This window comes from Vipera ursinii, assembly GCF_947247035.1.
Source record: "Vipera ursinii genome assembly, chromosome: 5".
Lineage (NCBI taxonomy): Eukaryota > Metazoa > Chordata > Lepidosauria > Squamata > Viperidae > Vipera > Vipera ursinii.
In genome coordinates this window covers 1,778,469-1,795,667 of record NC_139518.1, presented here as the reverse complement: position 1 = coordinate 1,795,667, position 17,199 = coordinate 1,778,469, and the positions used below count along the sequence as shown (strand labels likewise).

The 17,199-nt window shown below is 49.6% G+C and overlaps 2 protein-coding genes across 2 annotated transcripts in view; one reads left to right on the top strand and one right to left on the bottom strand.

The window, feature by feature from the left end:
• LOC310641201 (transferrin receptor protein 1-like) overlaps nucleotides 1-17,199 on the bottom strand; it is a 546,690-nt gene that overhangs the window by 489,444 nt on the left and 40,047 nt on the right. The window lies entirely within an intron of this gene.
• On the top strand, nucleotides 3,568-6,151 carry LOC310641202 (lipoma-preferred partner homolog). The gene is made up of 3 exons (XM_083364070.1): nucleotides 3,568-3,741; nucleotides 4,570-4,690; nucleotides 5,954-6,151. The coding sequence occupies exons 1-3, from the start codon at nucleotides 3,602-3,604 to the stop codon at nucleotides 6,080-6,082; spliced, it is 390 nt and encodes a 129-aa protein (XP_083220196.1). The 5' UTR covers nucleotides 3,568-3,601; the 3' UTR covers nucleotides 6,083-6,151.

Sequence of the window (17,199 nt, the reverse complement as noted above, 5' to 3'; positions counted from 1 at the left end):
GGAAAAAGTAAAAAAAGTCCAGTTTGCCTCTTGGGGGAGGCGGTGGTGAGACCCCTCCTCAAGAAGCCTGCCTTGGACCCAGCAATATTAAACAACTTTCGTCCGGTCTCCAACCTTCGCTTTCTGGCGAAGGTTGTTGAGAGTGTGGTGGCGCATCAGCTCCCTCTGGTCCTGGATGAAGCGGATTATCTGGACCCGTACCAATCGGGCTTTAGGCCCGGACACAGCACGGAGACGGCATTGGTCGCGCTGGTGAATGATCTCTGGAGGGCTCGGGACAGGGGTTGTTCCTCTGTCCTGGTCCTATTAGACCTCTCGGCGGCTTTCGATACCATCGACCATGGTATCCTGCTGCAGCGTCTCAGGGGGTTGGGAGTGGGAGGCACAGTTCTTCGGTGGTTCTCCTCCTACCTCCGGGGCCGCTCGCAGTCGGTGTTGGCAGGGGGGCAGAGATCGGCCCCTAGGTCTCTCATTTGTGGAGTTCCTCAGGGGTCGGTTCTCTCACCTCTCCTGTTCAACATCTACATGAAACCGCTGGGTGAGATCATTCGTGGTTTTGGAGTTGGGTATCATCAATATGCTGATGATACCCAGCTTTTCATTTCGACCCCAAACCACCCCAGTGATGCCCTCGCTGTGATGTCCCGTTGCCTGGAGGCGGTTCGGGTCTGGATGGGGAGGAACAGGCTTCGACTCAACCCCGACAAGACTGAGTGGCTGTTCGTGCTGGCATCCCGGGAAATTCCGATTATTCCATCTTTGGCCATGGGGGGTGAGCTATTACCCCCCGTAGATAGGGTGCACAACTTGGGGGTCCTTCTAGATTCACAGCTCTCTTTAGAAGAGCATATTGGAGCTGTGACTAGGGGGGCTTTTGCCCAGGTTCGCCTGGTGCGCCAGTTGCGGCCGTATCTAGACCGGGATGCCTTGCGTACAGTCACTCACGCGCTCGTGACCTCTCGTCTAGACTACTGTAATGTTCTCTACCTGGGGCTGCCCTTGAAGTCCACTCGGAGGCTCCAACTGGTGCAGAATGCAGCCGCGCGAGTTGTGTTGGGAGTCTCCCGATACTCCCATGTTACACCTTTGCTCCGCGAGCTGCATTGGCTGCCGGTTGCCCTCTGGGTGAGATTCAGGGTGTTGGTAATGACTTACAAAGCCCTACATGGCGTGGGTCCGGATTACCTACGGCAACACCTGCGGCCGGCGTCAACTTCCCTCCGTCCAGTGCGCTCCCACAGAGAGGGCCTCCTCAGGGTGCCGCCGATCAAAGAATGCCGATTGGTGACCCCCAGGGGGAGGGCCTTCTCTGTGGGTGCTCCAGACCTGTGGAACCGCCTGCCGGTTGAGCTCCGGAGCCCCCGACCTTCGCTCCTTCCGGCGCGATCTAAAAACTTATTTATTTGAGCAATCTGACCTGGTCTGATGGGTTAGGGTTGGGGTTTTAATATGTTTTTAATACTGTTTTAAACTTGGGCTTAATATTTAATCGTTTTTTAACTTTTGTATTCTGTTTTTTATATTTATTGCCCTGTACACCGCCCTGAGTCCTTCGGGAGAAGGGCGGTATAAAAATATAATAATAAATAATAAATTAAAAAAAGCACCTTTGCGGATGAGGTTTTCTCGTTGGGTGCAGCAACCCTCCGTTTAGCCTGCGTGAATCAAAGGTTGTGCTTGTCTGGTGTGACATTTGTGTGGTTTCCCCTGGGATGCACAGAGGAGACACGCCGGGAGGCCGAGATGTGAATCCCTGCTTGTCGGGGCCCCATGCTGGCTTGAACAGAGTCGCCAGCTGTGTGATTTGGCCTCTTAAGCACCGCAAAAATGCTGGGCGAGGGGAATAAGCAGGGTGCCTCTGGGGCTTTTCCCCACCCCGGAGTTCTTTCCTTGGCTCAGGATGCTGGGGTTTGTAGTCCCCACCCCTCTGGAAGACACCCGCTGCACGATTGCGCCTCCTAGAAAGAGCACGCAGGTCGTCCTTGACTTACAACCGTTCCCTTAAAGCTTAAACGCTCGTTCCAAGTTAACTGGAGCACTCCAAAAAAAAAGTCCTCATACTTACAACCATTGATGCATTCCCCATGGCAAGCCCCACGGGAAATTGAGCAGTAAGGTAGTCCTCAATTTGCAATCCTTTCTTTTAGACACCGAAGTTGCAAGCGGTATCGGGAAAAATGACACTTAGACAACGGGTCCTCACACTTACGACCGTTGCAGCATCTCTTAAGGTCGCGCGATCAAATTTCGGGCAATTTGGCATGTACTTACGAGGGTCGAAGACCCCCCTGGGTGAACCGATCCCCATTTGGCCACCTGCCCAGCCAGCTTCCGACAAGCAAGATCAGTGAGGGAAGCCGTGTGATTCGCTTAACAACCGTGTGTTTCACTTAACAACCGTGTGATTCAGTTTAAGTGTGAAAAACAGGCTAAGTCACTTTTTCCCCAGTGCGGTTCCAATTTGAAACGCCCAAAATTGTAAGTTTGTAAGTGAGGTTAAGATGGGAGGCCACCAAGTGACCCAGAGGAGAACTGGGTGGATAACTACTGACGTCTACTTGCTGATATTATTATTATTATTATTATTATTATTATTATTATTATTATTATTATTATTATTATTATTATTATTATTATTATTATTATCATTGATCGTATAGACACTTTGCCTAGATTGGAAGAACTAAGAACACGGATTCCGTTGATAATTGGGTTGTCTGAATGCGACGGATGGGATTATGCTGAGAGCGAGCCAGGATGCTTGGCCTTTCTCAGAAATGGACTTTGCGTAGTTCATGATCTGTCCAGCAACATTTGGGGGCACGATAAACTAATAAAGTGGAATATTTCTTGCTCTGGGTTGAAAGGGGTTAACAGAGCCTTGGTGGCGCAGTGGGCTAAGGCCTCCTTAAGTAACACCAGCTGCCTGCAATTAGTGCAGGTTCGAGTCCCACCAGGCTCAAGGTTGACTCAGCCTTCCATCCTTCCCAGGTAGGTAAAAGGAGGACCCAGATTGTTGGGGGCAATTAAGCTGACTTTGTAATAATGCCGCTTGGGGTGTGTGTGAAAGCCTTAATAAGCAGGCATATACATAGAATGAAGGCTACTGCTAAGCTTGTAAGCTGCCCTGAGTCTTCGGAGAAGGGTGGGATATAAATGGAATTTTTTAAAAAAACAAAACATTGATGATGTAATCTAGTTGGGTAATCAGACCTCTGTGAGAAAACAACCAAACTCAGAGAGCACCAAGGACTCCTCCTCTTCCTCCCTTCCTCCTCCTCCTCCTCCTCCTCCTCCTCCTCCTCCTCCTCCTCCTCCCTTGTAGCACTGATGATGTTACCTAGCTGGGTCTTGAAAGGTCTGCGAAAACTATGGCTGCACATTTGATTGAGTGCTCGATCGATCGATTGATTGATTCCTACAGCCACCTCAGCAAACTCTGGTCTGCTCGCAATTCAAAACACGTATTGCAATTAAAAGGTTCAAAACAATCAAAGCAGTAAAACAGCCTGAAAACTGACCGCTGCTGACCGTTGCCCCTTTGTTCTCCCCCCGCCTGCAGGACACCCTGGAGCAATGCAGCGTCTGTGCCAAGCCCATCATGGAGCGGATCCTGCGGGCCACCGGTAAAGCTTACCATCCTCACTGCTTCACCTGTGTGATTTGCAACCGGAGCCTGGATGGCATCCAGTTCACCGTGGATGCCGGGGGAAACATTCATTGCATTGAGGATTTCCACAGGTGCAACGCGAGATTTTTTTTTTTATTTTTTTTTTGCAGAGCTTCTGGAGGGCTGGAGAAACGGTGGGGTGGGGGTGGGGATACCCGAAGGGGAAATAAACACAGGTTGAGTTCACACAACAGGACGAAACCCAGTTGAACAGAACCCCAGGCCTGTATCTTGAACGCATGGCAGAAATTCCCCCTTCTTCCCCTTATGCCAAAGAGCATCAAGAGAAGGAAATCTTGAGTTTCTTTCTCACCTTCTCCTCTCCCGGTCTAATCCCTTAGTACAGGATGTCCTCGACTTACGACCGTTCGCTCAGTGACCGTTCAACGTTACAACAGCACTGAAAAAGGGGGACTTCTGACTGTTTTTCACACTGACGACCGTTGTGGGATTCCCCCTGGTCACGTGATGAAAATTCAGCCGCTTGGCCTCTGGCTCATATTTATGACGGTCACAACGTCCCGGGGGTGGGTGGGTCACGTGGATCCCCTTTTGCAACCTTCTGACCAGCAAATTCAATGGGGGAAGCCAGATTCACTTAACAACCGGGTTACCAACTTAACCTCTGCAGTGATTCGCTTTGACGACTGGGGCAAGGAAGGTTGTAAAACGGGGCAGAATTCACTTAACGACCCTCCCACTAAGCAATGGGAATTTTGAGTCCAGTCGCAGTCATAAATCGGGAATTCCCTTGTATTTCTGGCTTGTGGCCAAGAATGCAGCCCTAGCAAACAGCGGGTCCTCGCTTAACGACAGGGGAGAGGGCCACCAAAGGGATCTATTCTAATCCAATGGGTTCCAGGGTAAGTGGATCTAATGCTGTGACTATTTCTCCCCAGGAAATTTGCGCCACGATGCTCCGTCTGCAAGGAGCCCATCATGCCGGCCCAGGGCCAGGAGGAAACGGTCCGGATCGTGGCCTTGGACCGCGACTTCCACGTCCAGTGCTACCGGTGTGAGGTTGGTGCCTTCAGCCCCCCCCCCCCAGTCTTGCTTTGCCCCCCCCCCACACTTTTAATGGACCTTACGAGGCCTCCTGCCATCTTGCCAGGACGGCTTAGAAGGAAGCGCAGGATCCCGGCCTGCCGTAAAGGGCGAAACATCGTAGTTTAAGTCCTCGGCTGCCCAAGCCTCAGTTCAGCGTCCAGCTGAAATAAAACAGCGCTCCTCCACGTTGGCAGGTGGAGGAGGGAGAATACCTCGGGAAGGGAAGGGAAGGAAGAGAAAAACAGGAGGAAGGAAGGAAGGAAGGAGATGGGAAGGAAGGAAGGAAGGAAGGAAGGAAGGAAGGAAGGAAGGAAGGAAGGAAGGAAGGAAGGAAGGAAGGAGATGGGAAGGAAGGAAGGAAGGAAGGAGATGGGAAGGAAGGAAGGAAGGAGATGGGAATGGGAGGGAGGGAGGGAGGGGAGAGGAAGGAAGGAAGGAGGAGTTGAAAGGGAGGGAGGAAGGATGGAATGAAAGAAAGGAAGAAAGGAAGGAGAGAGGGAGGGGCAACAGGAGAGGAAAAGAGGAAGAGGGAGGAAGGGAGGAGAGGAGGAAGGGAGGAAGGAGAGAGGAAGGAAGGAAAGGAGGGAGGGAGGAAGAAGGAAGCAGCTAGGAATGGAAGGAGGGAAGGAAGGGGAGAGGAAGAGGAGAAGGGAGGAGGGAGGAAGAGGAGAGGAGAGGAAGAGAAGGAAAAGGGAGGAGAGAGGGAGGGAGGAAGGAAAGGAAGAGAGAAGGAAGAAGTGAAGGAGCTAGGAATGGAAGGAAGGAAGGGGAGAGGAAGAGGAGAAGGAAGGAGGGAGGGAGGAAGAAAAGGAGGGAGGGAGGGAGGAAGGAAGGAAGGAGGGAGGAAGAGAAGGGAGGGAGGGAGGAAGGAAGAGAGGAAGAGGAGAGGAATAGAGAAGGAAGAAGGGAAGGAGCTAGGAATGGAAGGAAGGAAGGAAGGGGAGAAGGAAGGAGGGAGGAAGGAAATAAGGAAGGAAGGAGAGAGGGAGGGAAGAAGAGGAGAGGAAGAGAAGGAAGGACATGGGAATAAGAAGGAAGGAAGGAGGAAGGGAGGAAGGAAGAGAGGAAGAGGAGAGGAATAGAGAAGGAAGAAGGGAAGGGAGGGAGAGGAAGGAGAAACCCATGCCCCTCCGACACCCCCTCCTCCTCCTTGCAAAGAGCGTCAGATGCCGGGGGGGGGAGCAGCGGGACCCCCGACCCCGCCCGGCCCCTCAGCCCGACCGTCTCTCCCTGCAGGACTGCGGGGGCCTCCTGTCCGAAGGCGACAACCAGGGCTGCTACCCGCTGGACGGCCACGTCCTCTGCAAGGGCTGCAACTCCGCCCGCATCCAGGCGCTGACCGCCAAGGCCAGCACTGACCTCTGAGGGCCGCGCTGCTCCTCCGCCCTCCCGGGACTCCTCTCCTGCCACCGGCCGCACTGCTGACCCCCCCCCCCAAAAATTTCTGGCAAGGGGGTCTTTTCCACCCCTCCCCTGGGAAAGGACCCTTCCCCAAATTCCGGGAGAGAGAGAGAGAGAGAGAGAGAGGTCAAATTTAGATTCTGGGCTGTCACTACCCACCCAAAGTTAAGAGAATTTCAAAATGGGGGTGTCTGGTGGTCCCTAGATGGGGGGAGGGGAGTCCCGGCCGCAGACCCCTTAACCATGATCTTTTCTGGCACCTCCTTCCGAGCATCTAGCCAAGATCTAGCCATCTTTTCTCCCACGGCTTCTTTCAGCTTCCTCCTCCTCCTCTCTCTCTCTCTCTCTCTCCCCCCAGCCCCCCATTTTATTTTATTTTATTTTATTACATTTTCCCACTCGGTGCCTTTTCAACCACAATGGCCTAAGACAGGGGTGAGGAACCTGGGCTCTTTTAGGACTGGTGGACTTCAACTCCCAGAATTCCTGAGCCAGCCATGCTGAGGGGAAAGGGAGAGGTTTCCAAGCTGAGCCGTGCTGGCTCAGGAATTCTGGGAGTTGAAGTCCAGAAGTCATCAAGGGGGCCATACTTCTCCCATGCTGGCTCAGGACTTCTGGGAGTTGAAGTCCACGAGTCATGAAGGGGCCATAGTTCCCCCACGCTGGCTGAGGAATTCTGGGAGTTGAAGTCTGCAAGTCACCAAGGGGGCCATACTTCCCCCACGCTGGCTGAGGAATTCTGGGAGTTGAAGTCCGCAAGTCAGGAAGGGGCCATACTTCCCCCACGCTGGCTGAGGAATTCTGGGAGTTGAAGTCCGCAAGTCAGGAAGGGGCCATACTTCCCCCAGGCTGGCTGAGGAATTCTGGGAGTTGAAGTCCGCAAGTCAGGAAGGGGCCATAGTTCCCCCAGGCTGGCTGAGGAATTCTGGGAGTTGAAGTCCAGAAGTCATCAAGGGGCCACACTTCCCCCATGCTGGCTCAGGAATTCTGGGAGTTGAAGTCCACCAGTCATAAAAGAGCCAGAGTTGCCTACCCCTGCACTAAATGAAAGGCTGTAACTTGAGGACTAGCTGCATGTCCAAATACACTTCTATCCAGCCCCATATCATCACATGTTCTGATATTTTATAAATGCCTTAAAAAAGAAAGAAATCAAGGAAGGAATGGATAAGAATTGGAGGCTGCTGGTGTTTTTCACTCACCCTGGGCTCAAAATATATATTTTTAGCAAGGCGGATATGGAGTTGCCTGAATGAATGTCCTGGTTTTACAGATGGAACCGTTTACACAATTTCGCTGTTTCCTTTACTGGCAGGCGTTAAAAGAAACACACGATGTGGTTAATCTCCTTCCTTGACTTAAAGCGACCATATTTGGGGCCAGAATTTCCACCGCTAAGCGGGACCTTTGTTAAGCGAGTTACACCTGATTTGACAACATTTTTTGCCCGGTTGCTAAATGAATCACTCTTTGTCATTAAGTGAGTCTAACTTGGTTTGTTGGGGAAGCCAGCTGGGCAGGTCACAAAAGGGGATCACGCATCCCGGGATGCTGCAACCGTCGTAAATACACACCGGTTGCCAAGCACCCATATTTTGATCGTGTGACCAGCAGTCATAAATGTGAGGACCGGTCGCAAGTCCCCTTTTTCCATGCCGCTGTAATTTTGAAAGGTCGCTAAATGAACAGTTGTAACTCCAGGGCTGTCTGTATGAATTTATTTCTGGGTTTTGCAGTAATTTTACCCACATTTTTCAAACTTGGCCCCTTTAAGAGGAATGGACTTCAACTCCCAGAATTCCCCATCCTCCAGCACAGGAAATGATGAATAATTTCACGGTTCCTTCCTCTGCCAATCTCTGGGTCATCCTCCCTCCCCAAATAGCCGGGACAGACCTGTCAGGAATGCCCTGCTCCCAATCTGCAAGCCGGCAGTGCTCCCTGCATTTAGACATCCAGCAACTCAGGGAGACGTTTCATGGAAAAGATGTCTCCTGAGGAGCTACTTGTCTGAAGTGCAGGGATTTTGAAAGAGAGCCAGACTTTTTAGCACAGGTATGTCAGCCTCCAAATCTTATGTTTCTATTCTCTCTCCTTGCTATCTGTGGGGGCGTGGGGGTGGGGTGGGGGTGGAGGGGGAGGTGAGTTCTAATGCTGCCAAATCGGTAATGTGTGAAGTTAAATGCTGTTGGATTTTGCCTTCTCTGATTTTAGTTCCTGTAGAATATATTTATTGCAAAGCTTTATTTAATTGAGTGGCCCAGAAGTGCCTTTGGCAGAAGAAATGTTGGGCATAATTTACTAAAATGGGCAGTGATGGAAGACTTTTCTTCAAACGTGGCCCTTTTATGACTTGTGGACTTCAACTCCCAGAATTCCTCAGCCAGGCAAGCTGGCTGAGGAATTCTGGGAGTTGAAGTCCACAAGTCATAAAAGGGCCACGTTTGAAGACCCATGGACTAGGGTACTGTTTCTCAACCTGGATAAGTTTAAGACGGGTGGACTTCAATTCCCAGAATTCCCCAGCCAGCTGGCTGGGGAATTCTGGGAGTTGAAGTCCACCTTGTCTTAAAGTTGCCCAAATTGAGAAGTTCTATTCTAGAAACATTGCTGATGGTCCTCTTGTCTCTTCATTTTCAAAATGAGTCGTTATTTTTCATTCCTGAAATTGTTCTACCTTAATTCCTCTTATGTTATCTAATCAGATGCTTCTAATGGCAAATGCACCATTTTTATTCTGCTTATCAAATTTCAAATTGCCACTTTTTCACATCGAGTGTATTATATTAGCGCTGAGATGCATACGGAGGAGACACAGCAGCGGGGGTGGGGGGGTACATAAAATATACAGGTAGACCCTCAACTTCTGACCGCAGCGGAGCCCCAAAATTTCTGTGGCTAAGCAAGACCGTTGTTAAATGAATTTGGCCCCATTTGACGACCTTCCTTCCCACCGTTGTTAAGCGAATCGCTGCAGCTGTTAAGTTACTAACACCGTCGTTAAGTGAATCGGGCTTTCCCCCCCCCCCCCCCGCTGACTTTGCTTGTCGGAAGGTGGCAAAAGGGGATCACGTGACCCCTCCCCCCCTGGGGACGCTGTGACCGTCATAAGTACGAGTCAGTTGCCGAGCGTCTGAATTTTGACCACGTAACCCTCTGGGGATGCTGCAAACAACGGTCGTAAAGGTGAGGTCTTCAGTCACATTTTTCAGCCCTGTCATAACTTTGAACAGTCATGAAGCAGATGGTCGTTAAGGCGAGGACTACCTGTATGAAACTAGTTAGTTAAGACCGGACTAGCTAAGGCTAGGCTAGGCTCTGAAGCTGTTTTTCTTCCAGGCTTTTAAGATAATTTGTGAGCTGTTTTCTTTTTAATTTTCCAAACAAGCACTAGCCCATAATTAACTAGGTTTACCCAGGAGCAAGTCCCATTGAATGCAATGAGGTTTGTTCCTTGTGTAGCAAAAGCCGCATGGATCAAGGTGAAGATCAAAGGAAAAGCAATAGGAATGGGCTGATCAATCATTTAAGCCAGGGGTCTTCAAACTTGGCCCCGGCTGAGGAATTCTGGGAGTTGAAGTCCACAAGTCATAAAAGGGCCAAGTTGGAAAACTCCTGTCTTAAATCTAACAAACAAAATGGAGGCTGGCTGAGGAATTCTGGGAGTCGAAGTCCACAAGTCATAAAAGGGCCAAGTTTGAAGACCCCTGGCTTAAGCAAAAGGGGTCTCCAAACTTGGCAACTTGAAAATGGGTGGACTTCAACTTCCAGAATTCATGGCTAGCTGGGGAATTCTGGGAGTTGAAGTCCACAAGTCTTAAGAGTGGCCAAATTTGAAGATCCCCAGATTTAAGCCGACTTCTTTTAACTCTCTTGCAGCCCTTTATTTTTATTTTTTATTTTTTTTTTTGGGGGGGTGGCACAGATTTGGGAAAGAGTGACTGGAGAAGAATGATCTAGAAAAGGAAGAATCAATCTAGCCGAGCAGGAAATACATTTGTAGAAAAATAAACACAGGAAGCAGATTAGAAGGGATCCCAAAGATTAAGAAATCGGATACCGTGGGAAAGCTTCGTTCTTAAACATTTTGCAGCAGCAAAACAAACTAGATCAATGAGGTTGTTTTTTTTTCCCAGCTTGGCAACTTTAAGGGGTGGGGAGTTCCCATGGCTGACTGAGGAATTCTGGGAATTGAAGTCCATGCACGCAGGCTGGGAGATTCTGGAAATTGAAGTTCACATATTCTGGTTGGAGAATTCTGGGAGTTGAAATCCATGCATGCTGGCTGGGGAATCCTGGGAGTTGTAGTTCAAGCATGCTGAATTCTGGGAGTTGAAGTCCATGCATGCTGGGTGGGGATTCCTGGGAGTTGTAGTTCAAGCATGCTGAATTCTGGGAGTTGAAGTCCATGCATGCTGGCTGGGGAATCCTGGGAGTTGAAGTCAAAGCACGCTGAATTCTGGGAGTTGAAGTCAAAGCATGCTGGATTCTGGGAGTTGAAGTCCATGCATGCTGGGTGGGGAATCCTGGGAGTTGAAGTCAAAGCACGCTGAATTCTGGAAGCTGAAGTCAAAGCATGCTGAATTCTGGGAACTGAGAAGTCCATGCATGCTGGGTGGGGAATCCTGGGAGTTGAAGTCAAAGCACGCTGAATTCTGGGAGTTGAAGTCAAAGCATGCTGGATTCTGGGAGTTGAAGTCCATGCATGCTGGGTGGGGAATCCTGGGAGTTGAAGTCAAAGCACGCTGAATTCTGGAAGCTGAAGTCAAAGCATGCTGAATTCTGGGAACTGAGAAGTCCATGCATGCTGGGTGGGGAATCCTGGGAGTTGAAGTCAAAGCACGCTGAATTCTGGGAGTTGAAGTCAAAGCATGCTGGATTCTAGGAGTTGAAGTCCATGCATGCTGGGTGGGGAATCCTGGGAGTTGAAGTCCACCCATCTTCAATTTGACAAGGCTGAAAAAACACGGCCCTCCAGTTGTTGCCCATTCGGGCTTTGGGATGAGGTCACCAGGCTGAGAAAAGGAGGGAGCTGAAGTCTTGGGGGGCTGCAACAGCCTCGGGGGGGCAAGCCAGGGGTCTGCACAACTTCACTGACTGAGCTCAGCTCAGAGGGGAAAGAAAGGGGTGGACTTTGAGGGGGACACGGCTCCGATGCATAGTCCCACAGGCAGCGCTCCGACTGGGCTCACCCCTTCGCTTACTTTATTTTCATGTTTCAACCTTGCCGGGGCATCTCCTCCTCCACCCAAAGCATGCCAAACATGCTTTCATGTGGCACATGCCACCCGCGGGATGTCTTGTCATTGCTTGGCAAATTTGGACCTGTCGTTACCAGCCACAGCTGGCCAGAACCTTGAAACTCTTCATACAGGGAAATCTGGCTTTGGGGTGGGAAATACCCACCGGGCGATCCAACCCAGCCCACTTCAACAGCTTGCCTGGCCAGCTTTTAAGATGGGGTGGACTTCAAATCCCAGAATTCCCCAGACAATGGTCTTCTTGCTTCTTTGGATGTGAAGGTATAGGGCCCTTTTAAAGTAGGAGGGTGGGAAGGCAAATTTTGCAATTTTTCAGGCCCTTTGTCAGAGGATGCAACATACAGGAGTAGGGATTTTATTTTTATTTTATTTTATTTTAAAGGCAGAGTTTGCAGTTAGGCAAGCAAGTCAAATCAAAATCAAAATCATCACCCCCTTAAAACCAGGAGCCATTCCAGCAGCATGCTGATGAATACAGAAAGCTAAAATAAAACGAACCTTTTGCATCGGGCCTTTCCTGGGCTGTGTATTTTTCCTGAATCACCAGCATATATTTTATAATATATATATAGTCAATAGGTATATATGGTGCCTTATTATACTTTTAAGAAAACCAAAAGTGCCTTGCCAAAGATTCTGTATTTTCTGTGCGTTTTATTCTATGCAATGACACCCAAGTGTATTTTTGTTCTTCTTCTTCTTGACTCGGCTTTTTTAGACGATTACAATTCTTTTAATTGCCTCCGAATTTTTATCCTCTTATAATTTGCTAATTTTTCCACCATCAAGAGAAGAATGTGCATGGTTTCAAAATCTTTCTCTTTGCTCTGGCCAAAGAAAACTAATAAACTCTTGACACACTTCAGTTTGTGTAGGTCTCCTGTGTGTGTTTCATTTCCCAAAATGTGGCACAAGCATTTGGGGTGGGGGGACTTGCGCTATTGGGAAAACGTAGCAGTCGTTAAGCGAATCACACGGTCACTGAGTGAATCCGACTCCCCCGCTGACTTCATTTCCTGGGAAGTTTGCCAAAAGGGGATCGTGTAACCCTGGGACCGTCGTAAATATGAGTCCGTTGCCAAGCGCCTGAATTAAATCACGTGATCATGGGGATGCAGTAACAGTCGTTAAGTGTAAAAAACGGTCGTAAGCCAATTTTTTCCATGCGGTTGTAATTTTGAACAGTCGCTAAACAAACAGCTGTAAGTGGAAGACCATTTTCAGGGGTTTTTTTAAGAGCCTGCAATTCTGTGTCTTTCCGACAAAGGAGAGCCTTCCCACCTCCATTGCATGGAACAAAATGGATTTTATTTGGGAGGGTGGGCAAAATCTGCCATAAAACCAAGGGTCCCTCCTTAGTATAAAACCCTAGTGAGGCCACACCTGGAATACTGCAGCCAATTTTGGTCACCCTATCACAAAAAAGATGTTGAAACCTTGGAAAAAACGCAGAGAAGAGCAACTAAGATGATCAAAGGCCTGGAGACTAAAACATACGGAGAACGGCTGCAGGACTTGGGTTTGGCCAGTCTAAAGAAAAGAAGAAATAGGGGAGACATGATAGCAGTTATTCCAGTATTTGAGGGCTGCCCCAAACAAGAGGGGGTCACATTATTCTCTAAAGCACCAGAGGGCAGGACAAGAAACAATGGCTGACCAAAGAGAGAAGCAACCTGGAATTAAATAGAAACTTCCTGACAGTGAGGACAATTAACCAGTGGAACAGCTTGCCACCAGAAATCGTGGGTGCTCCATCACTGGAGGTTTTAAAGAAGAGACTGGACAGACACTTGTCTGAGATGGTATAGGTTCTCCTGCTTGAGCAGTGGGCTGGACTAGAAGACCTCCAAAGTCCCTTCCAGCTCTATTCTGTTCTATTCTGTTCTGTTCTGTTCTATTCTATTGTTCTGTTCCATTCTATTCTGGTCTATTCCATTCTATTCTACCCTTGCAGCCCCATAGTGTTTCAAATCTGGGATAGTCCATTGTGCACCGGACACTTGAGGTCATCTGCAAAAACAGAAGCACCTTCTACTTCTGTCCAAAATCAGACCTCTCCTGCTGGTTATGCTCTATATGACTGTTTCTCAATCTGGGCAACTTTTAAGACATGTGGACTACAACTCCCAGAATTCCCCAGCTTGCATGGATGGATGGATGGATGGATGGATGGATGGATGGATGGATGGATGGATGGATGGATGGATGGATGGATGGTGAATTCTGGGAGATAAAGCCCACCAATCTTCCCAGCTCCCAAGATTGAAAATCTCAGCTCTAACCTAAGAAAGCAAGGCCAGATTTTCTGAGTCACAACATTTGCAAAGCAGATAGGATGCTGGCTGGGGAATTCTGGGAGTTGAAGTCCACCCATCTTCCAAGCCTCCCAGTTTGAGAATGGAAATAAAAGGAATAGGAATAAGAATAGAATAGAATAGAATAGAATAGAATAGAATAGAATAGAATAGAATAGAATAGAATAGAATAGAATAGAATAGAATAGAATAGAATAGATATTGGAATATAGAATAGAACAGAATAGAATAGATATTGGAATATAGAATAGAATAGAGTAGAATATAGAATGAATGGAATGGAATGGAATAGAATAGAATAACAGAGTTGGAAGGGGCCTTGGAGGTCTTCTAGTCCAGCCCCTCGCTTAAGCAGGAGACCCTTTCAGACTTTCCACTCTAACCCAAGAGAGCCAGGCCAGATTTTCTGAGTCACAATTAACGTTTGCAAAACAAGTAGGAGGGTAGAAGGGAAGGCTGGGCAAAAGAGAACAGCCTGGAAATGTTTGCCAAACAAACATTTGCCTTCCCCCCCCTCCCCGCAAATGCTGCAATTTCTCTCTGCCCCCCTCCTCCCCACCCCCCAGTTCATGTTTCCTCGAGAAATCTGCTTTTCAAAAAAAAAAAAAAAGAAAATTTAAAAAAAAACCTTGGCACAGCAGGGAGGGCCAGGCAGGCCTGGCGGGCTGCCCCGTCTCCTGCTGGCACCAGCCAGCATCCCCCGGCAACGCGGCTGCCAATTTGCAAAGCAGAAACCCAGCCCGGAAGTGGCTTCTCAGCAGTCTGTTGGTGCAACTTTAGGCCCACTTTCTTCCTCTGGGTGGTTCCATTTCCCCTCCCCCCTCCCCACAGGACCCCACAGCCCTCCTCCTCCTCCTCCTTTCTGCACACCCCTCTCCCTTCTAGCCCTGATGATGTTACCCAGTGGGGTCATGAAACGTCTGCAAGGAAACTGCCCACCTCAGAGAACACACTGGATCCCACACTCCTCCTCCTCCTCCTCCTCCTCCTCCTCCTCCTCCTCTCCGCAAGCCCCCCTCCCTTCTAGCACTAATGATTTTGGGTCATGAAACGTCTGCAAGGAAACCGCCCATCTCAGAGAACACCCAGGGCCCCACAGTTCTTCTTCTTCTTCTTCTTCTTCTTCTTCTTCTTCTTCTTCTTCTTCTTCTTCTTCTTCTTCTTCTTCTTCTTCTTCTTCTTCTTCTTCTTCTTCTTCTTCTTCTTCTTCTCCTCCTCCTCCTCCTCCTCCTCCTCCTCCTCCTCCTCCTCCTCCTCCTCCTCCTCCTCCTCTTATCAAAACCCTCTCCCTTCTAGCCCTGCTGAAGTTCCCTAGTTGGATCATGAAACGTCTCCAAGAAAACCACCCAGCTCAGAGAGCCCCAAGGATCCCACAATCCTCCTCCTCCTCTTCTTCTTCTTCTTCTTCTTCTTCTTCTTCTTCTTCTTCTTCTTCTTCTTCTTCTTCTTCTTCTTCTTCTTCTTCTTCTTCCTTCTTCTTCTTCCTTCTTCTTCTTCTTCTTCTCCTCCTCCTCCTCCTCCTCCTCCTCCTCCTCCTCCTCCTCCTCCTCCTCCTCTTATCAAAACCCTCTCCCTTCTAGCCCTGCTGAAGTTCCCTAGTTGGATCATGAAACGTCTCCAAGAAAACCACCCAGCTCAGAGAGCCCCAAGGATCCCACAATCCTCTTCTTCTTCTTCTTCTTCTTCTTCTTCTTCTTCTTCTTCTTCTTCTTCTTCTTCTTCTTCTTCTTCTTCTTCTTCCTTCTTCTTCTTCCTTCTTCCTTCTTCTTCTTCATCTTCCACCACGCTCAGAGAGTACCATGGACCCCACGATCCTCCTCCTCCTCCTCCTCCTCCTCCTCTCCGCAAGCCCCCCTCGCTTCTACCACTGATGATGTTCCCTAGTTGGCTCCTGAAACGTCTGCAAGAAAACCGCCCAGCTCAGAGAGCACCCAGGAGCTCACCGTTCCACTTCAGTTTTTGAAACCACGATCTTAAGACTTCCAACTTGCACCCGGAATTTTCTAACAGCCCCCACCCCAATCCAGAGATTTCCCTCCTGCCATTGCCTCTTTGTGACCCAGCCAAGGTGGCAGCCCGAGATGCTTTCTCAGAGGCTGCCCTGAGCAAGGGGGTTGGACTAGATGACCTCAAGCATCTCTTCCAGCTTTTAAGATTCCTGGGCTCCCAGAATCCCCCAGCCGGCATGCCTTAAGTTGCAGGGACGTCGTCTGCCATGCTGGCTGGGGAAGGCTGGAAGTCCACCCAGCTGAAAAGTTGCCCTGGTTTGATTTTTTACTTATTTGCGAAACATATTTTTTTTTTACTACACAGAACATCCCTGTTGAGAAACACTTGTTCTGCAGGCCCAGGAGCGGAAGAAGGAGAGCCCTCCTCATTCCCTCCCTGCAGAACGACCGAGTGGTCTCCTTTCCTTCCCCCCCTTTTTTTTTTTTTTTTTTTGGCAGATGCGGCTTGCAACCCTTGCTTCCTTCGCCTTGCCGGACTGGGCAGCCGTGCATCTGAGGGGAAGGCAACAACATTCCTGGCATCTTGCCCCTCCACTCCCCAGCTCCTCTTGGCCTCCTCCTCCTCCTCCTCCTCCTCCTCTTCCCAGGAGTGGGGGGCTGGCGTTCCCCCCCCCAACTTCCCCCCAGGCTCCCAAACCATGGTGCTTTTTTCTCAGCCCGGCAAAGACTTTTCTCAGCGGTTTTGCCCCTTCAGTGAATAAGCATTTTTGATTTTTATTTTTATTTTTATTTTTTGGGGGAAGGCATCCCAGCTCAGAGGTTTAAATTTAGCCCGGGTGCTTCCCCCACCCCGCCCCATCCCAGGCTAGACCCCACCCCCACCCCTCCGCCCATCATCCCCTGCTTTCACCTCTGCGTTTAGCTGCCTCTTTGTCGGCATCCAGAGTCATCGGAGAGGGCTTGGCTGACCTCCAAGGACAGAATGTACTTGGCAAGGGTGCCGCGCTTAATGTCTGCAAAACGTCGGGAGACGGAGCCAAGAATTGCTAACTGGGTCATTAAACACACAAGGAAGCACCCAGGCTGGGATCCCTCGCCCTTCCCTTTCTCTCTCCCTCCCCCCTCTCCCAGGGCGCTGGGCACCTTGGCTACCCCCCGGACAGGGGTGCCATCCATCCATATCCCCTCTGGGGACCCTCCCCAAATCAGTCAGTCAATCAATCAGTCCATCAGGAGAGAGCTGGAAGGGATCCTGGGGGTTTGAACATGGCTCATGGCACAGAGGGACAGAATTGGAAGGGACCTTGGAGGTCTTCTAGTCTGACCCCCTGCTCAAGCAGTAGAGCCTATACCATTTCAGACAAGTGACTGTCTAGCGCGTCTCTTCTTAAAAATCCTCCAGGGGTGGAGCAGCCACGATTTCCACAATTCGTTCTCACTGTCATTAAATTCCCCCTTAGTTCCAGGCTGCTTCTCTCCTTGATGAGTTTCCATCCGTTGCTTCTTCTTCTGCCTTCGGGGGCTTTGGAGAAGAGCTTGACTGCCTCTTCTTTGGG

What these genes read in the sequence shown, in the direction of transcription:
- LOC310641202 (XM_083364070.1), top strand. Translation starts at nt 3,602, where the DNA reads ATGGAGCGGATCCTGCGGGCCACCGGTAAAGCTTACCATCCTCACTGC. An exon ending in TGCATTGAGGATTTCCACAG is followed by an intron (nt 3,742 to 4,569) that starts GTGCAACGCGAG and finishes ATTTCTCCCCAG; the next exon opens with GAAATTTGCGCCACGATGCT. An exon ending in TCCAGTGCTACCGGTGTGAG is followed by an intron (nt 4,691 to 5,953) that starts GTTGGTGCCTTC and finishes CTCTCCCTGCAG; the next exon opens with GACTGCGGGGGCCTCCTGTC.